Source organism: Chlorocebus sabaeus, chromosome 11 (assembly GCF_047675955.1).
Source record: "Chlorocebus sabaeus isolate Y175 chromosome 11, mChlSab1.0.hap1, whole genome shotgun sequence".
Lineage (NCBI taxonomy): Eukaryota > Metazoa > Chordata > Mammalia > Primates > Cercopithecidae > Chlorocebus > Chlorocebus sabaeus.
The window spans coordinates 77,891,206-77,907,677 of NC_132914.1; the positions used below are offsets into that span (position 1 = coordinate 77,891,206).

General features: G+C 41.7%; 2 protein-coding genes across 2 annotated transcripts; both read left to right on the forward strand.

Annotated features, from left to right (window-relative positions):
* The first annotated feature begins 1,524 nt into the window (after window positions 1-1,524).
* Window positions 1,525-3,399, forward strand: MYF6 (myogenic factor 6). Its single transcript, XM_008004122.3, has 3 exons — window positions 1,525-2,128; window positions 2,415-2,505; window positions 2,760-3,399. Exons 1-3 carry the CDS (start codon window positions 1,610-1,612, stop codon window positions 2,876-2,878), a joined length of 729 nt encoding a protein of 242 aa, XP_008002313.1. The 5' UTR covers window positions 1,525-1,609; the 3' UTR covers window positions 2,879-3,399.
* Window positions 3,400-10,917: 7,518 nt separating this feature from the next.
* MYF5 (myogenic factor 5) lies at window positions 10,918-13,674 on the forward strand. The gene is made up of 3 exons (XM_008004123.3): window positions 10,918-11,569; window positions 12,363-12,438; window positions 12,852-13,674. The coding sequence occupies exons 1-3, from the start codon at window positions 11,069-11,071 to the stop codon at window positions 13,040-13,042; spliced, it is 768 nt and encodes a 255-aa protein (XP_008002314.3). The 5' UTR covers window positions 10,918-11,068; the 3' UTR covers window positions 13,043-13,674.
* Window positions 13,675-16,472: the final 2,798 nt, after the last annotated feature.

Genomic DNA, 16,472 nt, shown 5'->3' on the forward strand with positions numbered 1-16,472 from the left:
TTCAGGCAGTGACTATAAAGACCAAAACCAAGGTTGACTGTCATCCCAAAGGCCAGTTACAGCCAGGAAGTCCTTCCAGAGCTCTAGGAGGAAAGGTAAAAGGAAAGGAAAGAACAGCAAAAGAGATGGAGGGAAGAAAAAAAAAAAAAAACCTCTCCAACAGCTATGCTTTATTTCATCCACAGGAACTGGTCTTTGCCCTAACATGGCTTTATACTATAAATGATAACTACTGTTCATCAAGCAGCTATGTGCTATGTGCTTCACATGCATGGTATCATTTGATTAAATCCTCACCAATCCTTACTGTAAGGAAACCACTATCATCTTGAAGACATCAGGATCTAGTACTTACCCATGGATATATACATAGAAATTAACCTTGCTAGGACTTGATAGTTCTTTGGAATCTAGGGCCCCTGCACTTCATCTTCGTATGGTACTGTCTCTCGAAGAACAATACATGTTTTATGGACCATGCGCAAGCTGCAATGTAAAAAAATGCTGTTTCCTTGCTCATGCCTTGGTTGCTAACCTTTCTCACTTAAATCCCATCAAACAACTTATCTGGAGTCAATGGATAGTAAGAATGCAAAAGAAAAAATGGTGAGCACACAGTGTTCAGCACTGGAATCATAAAAGAGGCACCTCGGAAGGGGCCACAAGTAAATGTTGAAATATCAAGTAGCTGTGAGTCTTGTTTTCACTAAACCTATTTTTAAGGAGGACTTATTACATGTATTGCAACCCCATCCTCTATCCCACTCCCTACCACATATGGAATACTGCTCCACAAATGGAAGGGTACAGAATTCAAATCCTGGTTGCCCCTCTCCCCAAAGGAAAAAAAAAAAAAAAAAAAAAAGATAGTCAAGGACAGTCTCTATGGAAGGACCCAGAGAATCATTTCATCCAGTATCATGGGATGTGAGAACCCCTCAGCCACCCCCTCCATTTCCCGAATCATCTTGCAGCCTTAGTAAAAGAGAGGAAAGAGATTTACCTGCTTCTATTGAGGCTGAAGCCTGAAAGTCATGTATAACCTTTGAAGGACTGTAATGGTTTTAATCACAGGAATAGCATCTTTTTGAGAGGCAGGAGAGAGAAAGGAGCTGAAACACTCTGCAAATATTAACCCGGCTATTTTGGAGCAACGGCTATTGCCTTTGAAATCTTTCATCATGGGTCTATACTTAGAATTCAGATGAGCACAGGGGGAGGGGAGTGGGGCAATGTTAATCCCCAGTTGTTTTGAAGTTGTTCTGTAAGCAGGTTAGTATCTAAACTGCCCCAAATGGAAGCGTTCAATGCTTTAAATTATGTGATTCTCTCTGTGTAACCTGGTCTGCACATAGATGGTCAGAATACTCTAGGAGGTGACACTTCTCAGTTTTCTTTCAAACTAGATGTTCTAAAGAGCACTAGCTGCAATCACATTGGGAGACTGATGCTCCATGACAGCTAAAAGTTGGATTGAGTTTCAGGAGCTACTATATATAAAGCTGGGTCGACTTATGTCACTGCACTAATTAAATACCATCTGGGTGGTTCCTCTGGGTTTTGAGTCCATCACCCAGTTCAGATCGAGTCAGAGGCCAAGGAGGAGAACATGATGATGGACCTTTTTGAAACTGGCTCCTATTTTTTCTACTTGGATGGGGAAAATGTTACTCTGCAGCCATTAGAAGTGGCAGAAGGCTCTCCTTTGTATCCAGGGAGTGATGGTACCCTGTCCCCCTGCCAGGACCAAATGCCCCCGGAAGCGGGGAGCGACAGCAGCGGAGAGGAACATGTCCTGGCGCCCCCGGGCCTGCAGCCTCCACACTGCCCCGGCCAGTGTCTGATCTGGGCTTGCAAGACCTGCAAGAGAAAATCTGCCCCCACGGACCGGCGAAAGGCCGCCACCCTGCGCGAAAGGAGGAGGCTAAAGAAAATCAACGAGGCCTTCGAGGCACTGAAGCGGCGGACTGTGGCCAACCCCAACCAGAGGCTGCCCAAGGTGGAGATTCTGCGGAGTGCCATCAGCTACATTGAGCGGCTGCAGGACCTGCTGCACAGGCTGGATCAGCAGGAGAAAATGCAGGAGCTGGGGGTGGACCCCTTCAGCTACAGACCCAAGCAAGAAAATGTAAGCCTAGATGCTGCCGGGGCAGGGAAATGCAAAGGCTAATTAAACGCCTTCCTCGGGGCCTTAACCTCCAGCTGCTTGGTCTTTTTTCCCTTCCCCCTTTCTCGCCCGCCCCTCCCTCTCAGTCTCTAATGAACCCCCAGTGGCCCAAGAAGACCGGGTGCTTGCAATAGGCAGGAAATGCGTACCCCGCCCGAGGAAGCAGGAAAGCCGCCCCCCCCCCCAACCCCACCCCCGGAACCGATGTTTCTTTCCTAATCTTCTGCTGCCTTGGTTTTCCCTCTAGCTTGAGGGTGCGGATTTCCTGCGCACCTGCAGCTCCCAGTGGCCAAGTGTTTCCGATCATTCCAGGGGGCTCGTGATAACTGCTAAAGAAGGTAAAGTAAAAGAAAGGGCTCTGGGCCGCACCAGAGAAAATCCGGGAGGTGGATAGGATGCTCGGGCCGAGAGGGCTCGAAGCGACAGCAGGGACGCACCCTGCGAAAAGGGCGCTCTTTGCGCGCAGGGACCAGGCCTTTCTGCGCCGTCACCAGGCCTTTCTGCGCCGTCAAAGCGGCCTCGCGCGGGGCGCGGAGCTGCTTTGTTTTCCTTCTTTGGGTGCTATGTTTGTGTGTGTGTGTTTTGCACTTAGGAGGAGCAAGTATTGATTCGTCAGCCTCGAGTAGCCTTCGATGCCTTTCTTCCATCGTGGACAGTATTTCCTCGGAGGAACGCAAACTCCCCTGCGTGGAGGAGGTGGTGGAGAAGTAACTGGACCGGCTCTTGAGACCTTCTCCACGCAGCAGGAAGATCCCACCGACCCTTCCTGGCCTAATCCTTTAGATTGGGTCACCTTATATTAACATTTAGGAACCTAGACCGAAAAGTTGGTGAAAGAGAAGGAGACACATTCACAAAGAAACATTGCGAAAACTGTTGTCAGGCTCAAATGAAAAAGCCTTTCGGCTTTGGGCTTTTTTTTTTTTTTTTTTTTTTTTTTTGAACCTCGAGTGGCTTAGGTCTAGCCTCCTTATTTTGTTTTTGTTTGGTTGGTTTTATAATATATTAACTTTTATTACGGTGATCGTTTTGTGCCATGTTCAAAAGAAGTTCATTCCTGTCTAAAGTGGGAACGTTGCATTTAATGTTAGGGGTATTTAATGTTTTTTTGTAAATAGTTTAGCACTTTCATTTTTTATGTAAACCTAAAATATATTTTAAATGTGGAATGATGTATATAAAATGTGCGAAGATCTTGGTATTATAATATTAAAAAGAAGTTTCTATATGAACAAAGTTGGTCCTAGTTTGATGGAACTGGAAAAATATGTTTGGAGGCATGTGTACAAAAATAAAGAGGAGCCATATTTTAATTTAGACACCACACAAGCCCATTTATTTGGGTGTTTTCTTACAGGCCAATTGAAAGGGAGGAAATTTGGCTTTCTTTAGTCTGAATTAAACTGGATACTTTTCTATCCGTCGTAGACCTCACACTTGTCATTGGAAGTGAATAGTGCCCAGAAGAAACATGTCATTTTCCTTTTGTCAGCATCTTTTTCCGTCTGTTTTTACACTCCTATACCTGGAGAACTGGGTGAGATTTACTTACCCAAAGTTAACAATGGAATTCTCAATCTAGGAAAATATGGTTACAAGAAATTACCACACCAAAACTGTGCTCATTTCCCAAAAAGATCTTCAGCGGATTGACCCCCAAATTGCCTTCCCTCTTATCCTTCCCGGGTCGCTCTTGTCCTGAAGTGTGGCTCTGGAGTTCCCGGGGCTGCACTGGCCTCAGGGCCGGATCTCGGGGCCCCCTCCCCAGTTTTCTTGAACTAGACTGGTCCCTAGCAGACTGGAATATCCTTAAGGCCTCATTTGGCTTGGGTTTGTTTTCCACACACAAAGGATAAAAGAAATGGGCAATCTGTCTCTGGAGGTGGGGTGGGCTGCTTTGAAGGGAGGGCTGCTTAGAGTGAGGGAAGGTTTCAATGGTTGAGGACAAAAGACAACAACAACACACATGCAACCTCTTAGCCGGGCCAAACAGCAAAGCCCCAGAGAGGCTAGAAGCCCCAGGAGCTCCTCACCATGCGGATTTTACAACGTGTGCCAGGTTTGTTTATCCTGTAATCTTAGGAAGAAACGACCACCAAGAAACACAGTGGGAAGTGAGGCAGAGGAGAGGAGGAAGCCATTTCTTTCCAATTGCAGCTTCTCTCTTAGATTCTGTAGGTGGCACCTTCACTCCCTTCCCCTACCCCTGAACTTCTACCTTTTCTCCTCCCCCCGAACAGCTAGTCATCAGTTAGCAGATGTGAAAATCAAATCGGATTCAGTATTTCCCAGCCCACCGTTTCCTTCCTAACCCTCCAGAGGCTGGACCTTCTTGTTGCGCAGATAGCATCACAGACAGCGCCCCCTGCAGGTACAGAGCTGTATCTTGCCCCTTTTTCCTCTCAGAAAGGAAGGATAATAATCTTCCTGGGGATAATAATAGTTAATGTGTTTTCTGAGTATATGGGAAATTCAGATTTCTTCTAATATACATTTAAAATGCAGAAAGGTTCATAGTGGAAGCTGACATTGACATACAATCTCTTTTAAAGTTTTGGGAGAGGCAGGTGGGAGATTTAGCGGATGCAAACTGCTGAGCCTGTGTGGGGTTGACCACCTAGATGGAATCCAGGCTGCCACTGTCTAGGACTAGTCGCTGCTCATTCTTAGTCCGGTTTCCTCCTGAGGTTGTGAAGATTCACTGAGATAACACATGTGAAGTGCTTAGCCAAAATGGCACAAAATAAACACTAGATGCCAGCTCTCTTCTTCATTAGTCAATTCAAAGACCCTTTTCTTCCACCAAAAGCCATAGTTCCTTCAGCCTTTCTTTGCTCTGGCTGGGGAAAGTATTTACAACAATGAGAACAAAAGCAACATAAATGAGCCATTCTTAGTATTTAAATATTAACTCATAATCCTACAACAGATGAGAGAGGTACTGCTATTACTTTTACTTTAAAGAACATCCGTGGAACAGAGTTTCCTGCACTTGGTTAAGTACTGCATAGAGCCAGGATTCAGAGCCAGTCAATTATCAATGGATTTGAGCCTGTGTTCTTAACCATCATGTTCTGTGAAAGAGATGCCTTGGCACATCGGCAATTTCTTTCCTCCTTTTTTTTTTTTTCTCTGTTTAAGGGGTGTTGTGTCCCCTGTTGCCTAGGCTTGAACTCCTGGGTTCAAGTGGTCCTCCAGCCTCAGCCTTTCAGGTAGCTGGGACTACAGGCTCATTCCACTAGGCCCAGCTTGCCTTGGGAAATTAATAAGCAACATCTTACGGTCTGGGGAAAAATATGGCTCTCCTTGACATTTGTTTTCCAAAAGCTCTTTCTCAAGAGTGGCTAGCTAGTGAACTCCAAATTAGAGCAGTAAGTTAAAAAAGTAAGTGGTAAAGCATTTCAAATTATCCAACCAAAACATGTGTGAATATGTCTGGGTAGTGTCTATGCCCATTAATTATGCTTATTAGATACCCATCATTTTCTCCCTGAGAATCAATAGGGTTTTTCCCTAAATTGTATATATGTACACTTCTATTTTTAAAATTCAAATTTATTATGCAATATAAATAAAATAATGTAACTGATTAAGTGAACTCATTTAATTTATAATTTAGCATATACTTATAGTAAGATCTGTGTTATAAATGGCTCTACAGCAGAATGCTTTTGTTAATTCATGGACTTTACTTGTTGATGGATTTTATTCAGTCTTTGCAAGCCAAATCCTTTCTATCTCTTTTAGCTGGGTAACTTGAGAAATTGTTTGGAATAAGTTTGCCTATAGAAGTCTCTTCATTAAATAGAGCAAATATTTCCCAAAGACTTCATGTGACCTCCACTGCTACAGATGACATGTTAGGCTTTCCAATGAAATCCTTGGTGTGTTTGCAATTAAAATGTTTTTGTTTGATATTAATGATGATAATCTTTACTGAGGCCAAAGCCAAAATAAACACGGCTGTGGAAGCAGAAAATCAAGACATAATAACTTGGTAAAGATAAGCAATTTGGGATTAAATTCAAGCCTCTTTCCAGAGGCAGGTATAAAGCTATCAAGTACAAAATAATGAGCGATTTTCTTTATTATATTACTACAGAAATAATTTGCAGAAAATCAAATGTCGGCTTTCATACTAATTTTAATACCTGGATCACTGAATTCCAAGCCTGAACACTGGAAATCCCCTTCTGTCTAACAGTCTTATTTATTTTTCTCCAAACTATTGCATATGTTTTGGGGGGGGAGGGAATGCTGGAATTTAGGGTTCACAACTACTTCTGAAACTAGCAGAGAAATCTTGGGATGCTGAAAGTGACCTGTATCCTTATTAAGACTTTTTTTTTTTTTTTTTTTTACTAAAGTTAGTTTACCCAGTTGTGTTTTTCTTCTAGTAATATTTTATCCCATTTCATCATTTCAAATCGCTCTCCCACAACACCATAGCTGAAATTTTTTTAAACATTTTTGTTTAAACTTTGAATATCTAATTGCTGAATCCAATGCACTGATAAATTATCAATAACATAGTATTTTCTCAAAGAGCCAAATCACCAAGTTATTTCTCTGACAGGCTCCTCCAGTCACTCCCTTAAACTATTAAACTTATAAAAGATGATCCTCCATCGTAGAGGTTTCACTCTGAAAAAAGCAATTTTTTTGCAAGCCTAGTTCAGAGTCACTCTGAGATGGAATGGCTATGCCATGTGCTGCAACAAAGGTAACGCTGTAAGAACTGGCTACTTTCTGTACTCTCAAGGCTGCTAAATGTCCTTACTTAGGCCTTTGATCTCTCCTGGAAGTCCTCTAATTCAAGCAGAGGCCAATGTCTTCCTCAGCTGTCTTCACAAATTCTTCCAGCAGCTCTGGCAGGTACTAATGTGTTTACTTAGGTGTGCCTGATTCCCAGAGCTAATAGCAGTTTGCAATTGTTTAGCACATTGTGAAGTCATCTATAATACAAAAAATATCAAGAACAACTCCCTTAGTCCAGGAGTTGATAAGGATCTGCAGGTAGGGGCAGAAGTGAAATGGAATGGATGTATCCTTCTATATGTATTTGTTTTCTCCCTCTAAGAAAAGCATAGATAATTTTCAATAATGCAGAAAGCCTAGGGTGGGCAAAATTTACTAGAAGAGGAAGGTATGAGAATCATTTTGCTGGTGTGGTCTGTCCATCACTATTAATGTATTGCCATAATGCTTAAACTAACACAGATTTCACTTAAAAAAAGAGAAAAAAGTTGATGTTACTTAAAGGTCATTGCAATTAGAACCTGGTTATAATTCTAAATTGTAAGAAAATCAAACGTATTTATTTTTTTCAGAATATAAAATGAAAAAAAAATATATCTACTCCACCAGAGCCTTTGTGGGTATCCATTTATAGCACCAGAGGTGACTGAGTTTTCTTCCCCTCATCTACCCACTGTTAGACTTTCCTAGCAGACAGTGTTGGAGTGTCATTTCTAACAACCTGCTTCCATATGAAATAAATGCGCGTTTTCTGCACATGCAAGAAATTCACTTCTCTGCAGAAATAGTGGAAAACTTATTTTGATTCTTTGTGTGAGGAGCAAAAGCCAATCTAGTCCCATTTTGAGTACAAAAGGGTGCCCTGAGTAGGTCTTTTTAGAGCCATTTTTAAAACTTTTTACATGCTTCCCTGGCCAACACATTAAAAAAAAAAAAATGTTTTTCTCTATGTTGCTCACCCAGTTCTTTATTTTTCCCCTTCCAGGTCTCCCCTGGGAAAAGAGCAGGGCGACCACTCCTGAATCGGGACGTCTTGACCATCTTTGTGGTGCTGATTGCCTACCTTCTTAGCATATTGCTTCTCTCTCTCTCTCTCTCTCTCTCTCTCTCTCTCTCTCTCTCTCTCTCTCCCTTCTCTCGCCCCTGATAGCGTTTTAAAAGTTTTGTCTTATTTCTTTTTTCTTTGGTGCTCTGAGATCCTATTTTCAGCACTTGCGTCCCAAGGGCTCTCAACTCCGGACCCTTTTCTCCTGCTAGCAAGTCCCATTAAGCCGCCGGGCGCTTGTGTTTTCTCGGCTTCTTTAGTTCCAGTTGCTCGCGGCACTCTGGTAACTTTGTTTTGAGATCACCTTACCAAAGACAGCTTTAACCTCTGAGAACTGCCCTTACTGACAGAGGGTCCTGAGTGACAGCGTCTTCTCAGGCACCGGAACCAGGGAAAGATGTTGAGTAGCCAGCTTTTGTAAGTTTATGCTCTGGAGCGCTAAGGAAGCGCACAGAGCCTAAATTAATTGAAGAAAACGAACAAAATCACCTCTAGGAGTAGGAGCTGTGATGACAGGATGCCTAGTTTCCAATCCTGTGTGACCTTGGGGCAAATAACCTAGTAACTGGAGCTCGGGTTTACTTTCTTTCTACAATGGGTCCAATAATAGCTCCCACAGGGTGGTTTGGAGTATTAATTGTTAGGTTAATCTATGGAAAGGGTTGAGAACAGTGCGCGGCAAATAGAAAATTCTCAATAATTGTTAGTTAAAAATATTTCACGCTGAGGGGCTTGAGTACAAATCACGGTAAGTGCTTTCAGAAATTAGCTGAAGGATGAGCAGAAGCGTAACCTCTAACTTTCACTCAAACTTTAAAGACAAAGTTTATTTGTGTCCAAATCACAAGTCTGAGCTCATTTGTGGACTCCACAGCCAAAAAAATAAAACAGTGGTCATATGGCTGCTGATAGAAACTGTGGGACTTGGCTGAGAATTCCTGGGGGAGCATATCTACCCACTATTGTATTTCAGAGGTAGCAATGTGCTTTGCATTTGCTGTGCATTTGAATGTTTCCGCCAGCGTGGATGGCATCTTAGATTCCACCTGGGTTCTTCTTGAACTTGCCTCTTTTTATCTGGCGTAGCCCTGGATACTGTATTCATTTCAAAGGCATAGACTTGTTAATGGCCCTAAAAAAGGTGCAGATGGATTTCCCACTGGTCGGATGATTAAGCAGCCCATTGGTGTGAGAGGGAGCCTGATTTTCAGGAGAATCTTTGTCTTAGACATGACAGGACAGAAGAGAGGAGACAGCAATGATGTGGCTAGCAAACCTTGGTGACTGACAGTGTCACTCTCCCACTTCTGGTTTTCAAGGTCTTCACTTTAGAGAGATCTCACCCTGAAAAGGTTGATACTTCTCTGGCCGCTAAAGATGCTGGATGAACCAGGTTGCTTTAAGAAAATAATTCTGAAAAAAAAAAAGAAAAAAAAAAAAGTACAAAGTTCCATTCACTGAAAGAAATAGTGATGATAATAATAATAACAATATTAGGAAGGAAGACTCCTTCCTCTTCCCAATAACTTTGGAGCCACAATATTTATTGAACTGGGTGACCCTAGGTTGAGTTGAGAACACTCCAGCTTCTTTTAACTGGGCCACAAGACCTAGTCCAAAACCCCAGACTAATTGTGTAGACCTTAAGTAATTGCTTTTCCTAAATATAAACAGCGCCTCCCCAACCCAAGTAACCTGAAAGTGGATTAAGGGTGGAGGAGGATTGGTAAAAGCTGAGTAATAGATTCATTCTCACTTAAATGACAACCCTCCCCTCTTGCCTTCTATCCATCGAAGTTCCAAAGACCCTGCTGTGATTGCTTTTCTGGAAGGCTTTTGTCACTGAAGTGTGTGAAGTTACTCCTGGTTTGAGAAGTTGGAAATTTTACACGAGTCAAGGATTGCAGTGGCAGCAGCTGGGACGCATCTGTAACGGTGTTAGTTTGCCTGAAAGCAGAAAATTAGCAACCCCAAAGCCCAGCTTGGCTGTTTAGTCTGTAGAAATGACAGGGCGGAGCAGAAAGAGAGGGAGAAAGGAGACTCGCCCCCTGGAAAGGGAGTTTGCCATCGAAAACTGGGCTTCTATTGGAAATTTCAGAGACACTTTCAATGCAGGTCTTTGGCCTGCTCAGGATCTAGGGAGCGCCTGGCACAAAGGAGAAGGTGCTCAACAAATACTGTGCAGAAGGGCTAAAGGAAGGAAGAAAGGACGGGAGGAATGTTCCTGGTCACCTGGCCCTCCTGTGCCCCACCTCCTTTTAGATGAGGAGACATACAGGGAGAACTCAGAGCAAGCCCCCTCATGGGAAAAGAAACCTCCCTCCCTACCCTCAATAAGGTAGAGCCTAGAATAAATCACAATCAGAGCAAAATTTTACTCATCTGAAGCTCTACAAAATAGATTTTAAAAGGCAAACCCTATATTCACTCCAAGATTGAAAATGCCACTTCAAGTTTTTAGCAACCATTATTCAATCCAATGGCTGGAAAAAATTTTCGAGATAATCGAAGTTCATGAAAAAGAGAAACGAACACCTCCAAATCAGGTGATTCCTCATGCCCAGGACTGGGAGGGCAGGTCAGCTCTTGGTGCCAGTGAAAGGGATTTCTATTTATTATCACTATTTTAAAATATGTGTGCAATTGCAAAAAGTTGGACTGCCTTCGTTACTTTTGTGTGGAACACTCCTTAAGTAATCCCTTCTTTTAGCTTATCTAGAGAGTGCAAATGAGCAGGTTGGGGACCCACTCCCGCCCCAGCAGAAATGCAGTAAAACCATTAGAGTCAAAAGGGGCAGTACACAGCGGATTGTCTCTAGAGCAAAGTCGGAGGTTTGTCCAGACAGCCCCTGCGGGGGTTGCGGTGGGATATGCTAATAGTGCCTGGCCACTGGGGCCGGCCTCCCTCCCGAAAGAATATATAAAGAACCCCAACCCCAGCTTGTCGACCCAGGCCAACAGGCGTCTGCCCTTGTTAATTACCGGAGCCAGAGACCAGGGAGCTCCGCCGGGATCCGCCCGTCGGCAGAGGCACCAGGCTCCCGTTTCTCCCTATCCCTCTCGCTGCCATCCAGGTGCACCGCCTGCCTCTCTGCAGGATGGATGTGATGGATGGCTGCCAGTTCTCACCTTCTGAGTACTTCTACGACGGCTCCTGTATCCCGTCCCCCGAGGGTGAATTTGGGGACGAGTTTGTGCCGCGAGTGGCTGCCTTCGGAGCGCACAAAGCAGAGCTGCAGGGCTCAGACGAGGACGAGCACGTGCGAGCGCCTACCGGCCACCACCAGGCTGGTCACTGCCTCATGTGGGCCTGCAAAGCCTGCAAGAGGAAGTCCACCACCATGGATCGGCGGAAGGCAGCCACCATGCGCGAGAGGAGGCGCCTGAAGAAGGTCAACCAGGCTTTCGAAACCCTCAAGAGGTGCACCACGACCAACCCCAACCAGAGGCTGCCCAAGGTAGAGATCCTCAGGAATGCCATCCGCTACATCGAGAGCCTACAGGAGTTGCTGAGAGAGCAGGTGGAGAACTACTATAGCCTGCCGGGACAGAGCTGCTCAGAGCCCACCAGCCCTACCTCCAACTGTTCTGATGGCATGGTAAGTAATAGATCTGGTACCTAGCTAGGCTACCCTAATCTTTTCTGAAGTCCTTACACCTCATTTAACCAGGTGTAGCGGGGAGAGTGGGGTGGAGGCAGATGCTGAGTTGCTTTAAAATAAGAGAGGGGTCCACGTTTAGAAAGACTCACCAAACCGCTGCTGAACAAGATTTTAGTTTGACTTTTTAGCAGGTTCTAGGTGTACACTGTAATCGAGGTTGACATGGGAGATAGGTGGCTGTGAATGATCACTCACATGTTTTCTCCATTCCTGAATTTATTTTCAAAATATGCCATCTGTGGATCATGCGCTACACTAATATCTAAAGGCACCGTTTATAACCTAATGAGGAAATGGAAAGAAATACCCACATGACCCCAGTTCCTGCTCCAATGAGGCCTGGCTGAAAGATGTTGATGCATTCTTTGTAGAGGGCGTTTGCTCCAAGGCTGCCAGGTTTTAATGTGTTTTTGTCCTGGGAAAGTGTTCTTTCCCTGAATTAGTGTGGCTTTCTTCTACTCCAATCCATTTTGCATGGTTAACCCAATGCACATTGCTGCTGAATTCCACCCCCTCTTCCCTTTGCTGCTGCCCTCCTCTTCTTCAAGCACAAAGATTGACCTCAGTGCCCTGGGAATTTCGAGAGGGCTAGCTCTTCCTAAATCAAGGCAGTGAAGGTGATTGACAGTGTTCGGTTACAGAGCTGGTGGGCAAGCACAGCCTCACCGTTGGTCAGAACATCTTTTGCCAAGACCTGAAAACAAACTTTGTTGTGTGTCTTGTATTATAGCCCGAATGTAACAGTCCTGTCTGGTCCAGAAAGAGCAGCACTTTTGACAGCATCTACTGTTCTGATGTATCAAATGGTAAGAATTGATAACTTCACAGGAGTTTAAAGACCGGTTCAATCTGACAATTCAGCCTATAAAATTCTGTTTTTCCTGACAGTACTGGGGAAGGGAATGGAAGTGATGGTTCTTACAGGGAGGCTTTGGCAAAGCAAAATAAACACATCTTCTGCTCCAAATCCCCCTAGCAGACACGCACACACACATGCACACACACTGTCGCTTGAAATATTATCAGGGGGCTTCCCCACTCTGCACCTCTACCCCTCAGGAATTGCCAGATATTTGCTGCAAATTTCTATGTTAGGGTTTCTGTGACCACCTGACCTCTGGGTGTCAGAGGAGCTGACCCACAGTTTAAGGAGCAACATAAGCAAGTCTGTCTATCTTGGGCTAATAATTTTTTAATGCTTTTCTCCTTGTATCCTTAGTATATGCCACAGATAAAAACTCCTTATCCAGCTTGGATTGCTTATCCAACATAGTGGACCGGATCACCTCCTCAGAGCAACCTGGGTTGCCTCTCCAGGATCCCGCGTCTCTCTCTCCAGTTGCCAGCACCGATTCACAGCCTGCAACTCCAGGGGCTTCTAGTTCCAGGCTTATCTATCACGTGCTATGAACTAATTTTCTGGTCTATATCACTTCTTCCAGGAGGACCTAATACACAGAAAGAAGAAGGCTTCAGAAAGTCCCAAACCAAGACAACATGTATATAAAGATTTCTTTTCAGTTGTAAATTTGTAAAGATAACCTTGCCACTTTATAAGAAAGTGTATTTAAGTAAAAAGTCATCACTGCAAATAATACTTTCTTCTTCTTTATTCTTCTTTGCTTTAGATATTAATGCATAGTTCCAATAATAGTATTTCTGATAGGGGGCAATTCATTGAGGATAGCTTGTTGCAATGCTATATATATATACACGTATATGTGTATATATATATATAAAATATTGCTCATCAAAATGTCTAAGGTGTTTAGAGCTTTATTTTTTTCTTTAAAACATTAAGATAGCTGAGAATCAGTTAAATGGAATTTTAAATATATTTAACTATTTCTTTTCTCTTTAATCCTTTAGTTATATTGTATTAAATAAAAATATAACAATACTGCCTAATGTATATATTTTGATCTTTTCTTGTAAGAAATGTATCTTTTAAATGTAAGCACAAAATAGTACTTTGTGGATAATTTCAAGATATAAGAAATTTTGGAAATTCCACCATAAATAAAATTTTCTACTACAAGAAATATTTTGGCTCATGATCCTTTAAAAGAACACTCCTAATGGAATTACTATTCATTGACATGAAATCTTTACGTGTGGGCTGAAAATTCTTAAACAGTTGACTTTTCAGATAAATCTGAATATTTATCATTTTCATTAACCCAGTTTAGGTCTTGTTGATGTCACAAATGAAAATATCATATTTTCTTTTAAATATATTTCAAGTGAGCCTGCTAAAAGAAACTTTTCCTTTATCTTAGAACTGTACCATATACTATCAAGTCATTTGTGTGTGAAGGGAAGATAGAGGTTATTCAGGACAATAACACACGCTTTTTTAAAAAAAGACTATACAACATTACATCATCTTAATACCTATAGTACAATAGAAGGCATGAGTTAAGTCATATTTACTTTTTCTACCTGCCTGAAAATATCTTGATAATATATACTAATATTGTCAATAAAATATTTCAAGGTATTGGTTGATTTATGTCGCCAGAGTGCCAACATAAGAAAACTTACACAAATTATACTGAAGTGAGACAGAGTTGAGTTGTCTTCCTCCTTTTTACAGCCTTTTAAATTTTACTGTATTAATCATATCATGTATGCGTGTGTGTGCATGTGTGTATGTAAAACAGACGTATCTCGTATTCATCACCCTAAATCTCCTCTAGAAAGAACTGGTATGAAAAAATTGAACAATTAAGTGGAAAATTAGGTTGAGACAATGATTGGGATAATTCTCACAGATTTATCATTGAGAGAGATTTTAAAAAGAGATCCTTAAAGTATCTAAAGTAGCTGTTCGCAGAGAACAAATATTGATAACTGTTTAATCCTCTTATATGTACGTTAGTTTAAAATTCCTAAGGGTTTGTGGTTACATATATTAATTTTTAAAAAGCATGTAGACTCTTTACTAGAGCTTGGCAATGCCACTGTTCTCAGGAAGCTTCCTCCTTCTCTCTGATGTGATTTGCTCATGCTTATGCAGTCATGAAGCTTAAAGGAATGGGAATCATTCCATAAGGGAGGGATAAGGGCTGAGTTAAAAAATATAATGGCCACTGTCACTCTGTTAGCATCATGGTCTGACAGGGGACACTGACTTTTAGCACACAGATATAAGTCTTTACTCATGATTTGAGAGTGTGAGGATTTTACGTGAAGAGAATTCAAGAGGGCATGATAGAGATTTGTGTATATTTCCAACATAAGTCTGGGTTATTCACTTTTGTTAGAAATTGTGCTAGGTACATTTTCTCCTTTTGATACTTCTACCGAGACACTGGAGATGTGTTGTTTTTAATAGAATCAGACAGGAAAAAAATTCAAATATTGGTTTAGTTTTTTAAACTTCAATTTTTAAGCACATTACCATATTTTGTTTCATTTAATATAATTAAGCAGAAATATGAAATTTTGGGTTCAAGTGAATGAAAATTAAACTTTTTCATATCAAATCTCAATGGCTTTATAACTTTGCAAGCATACGTAATTCTCAATGAATATGATAATGATAATTCAAAGTAGGTAGAACTTTTTTGGTGGTCTGGATGTAATACAAACGGTGCTCAATGTACGATTTAAAACAATATTCTCCATTCCATGTTACTCAGTTAATCTTATTTTCAATGTACTAACCTTGTGGACTGACGTCTGCCCAGCACAACAGAGCATTTGCAGTCATACATACTTCTTTTTAGACAAGGGATCTTTGGAAATTGGTTTTCCAGTGGTTCACATCCAGAAAAGTCTTCTTTTCTTTTAAAAAGTAGGGAGAAAAAAGAAATGGAACTCACAAAGGTTGAAGTAAGGATGGAATTTTGTCAACTGTAAATCTCCTGCAGTGAACAGTTGGGTTTCTGAGTTTATATTAGCCCACTTCACCTCAGCTGGTGGAAAACATACAGCAAACCAACAGTCGGATTTCTAAGAGCAACTAGGACAATGTTCCCTTCCCCATCTGCAAGCGTACAGGGAAGAGGTTTTCAGGAAGTGAGAGTCAAAAGACTCTTCTTTCCTCTCATGGCTGCAAAATACATGTTTCCTGAGTTATATATGAAAACCGCATCCAGGGAAGTTACAGAAATTTGTATGTGCTATGTGGATGCAAGTTGTTACATATACCCAGATGTGGTGTCTCAATTGTCCTTATTTTCTTCTCCTTTGAAAGATGCAAGTTAGATAAAATTAGCCACATTATACCCATAAATTCTCCTTTAAGATGGCATTCTTAGGAATACTTAATCTGAGAGTGGTATTTCCTGAAATTCTCTCTTTGGGGTGGTAACAGTTACTAGATTAAACTGGTAATTTAATTCTCTGACTTGCAGAAGTGGTATTTCTGGAAATGATATTAGAGTATGGCTATTTGTAACTTCAGAAAAACCCTGCTTGAATGGCAAAGTACTCCTGAAAATATCACCACTGAATGTTCCTACATTGTCACAAAAAGCATAGGATATCACATTTATTTCTTTTAAGAATTTTAATTGTATATATTTTAGTTGACTAGTGAGTTGGTTTATGATAAAAATTATAAATAGTGAATGCTAGAATTAGTGTAAGGTCAAAATATTATAAAAATAATCTTCTGTAAAGGGGAAAACAGCCAAATCTGATCTCTACTTACGTTACAAATTCACTTCATTACAGATTAATCAGAAAATAGTGATACAACAGCAACTGGTAAATATTGAGTGCTGTGCTTATCATTATGCAAATAAGAAAACTAAGGTTTAAGGAGTTTAATAATTGGCCCAAGACATAGCTGATTATTTGGGCTTCTTTACAACACGTGTCCCAGGAGGCT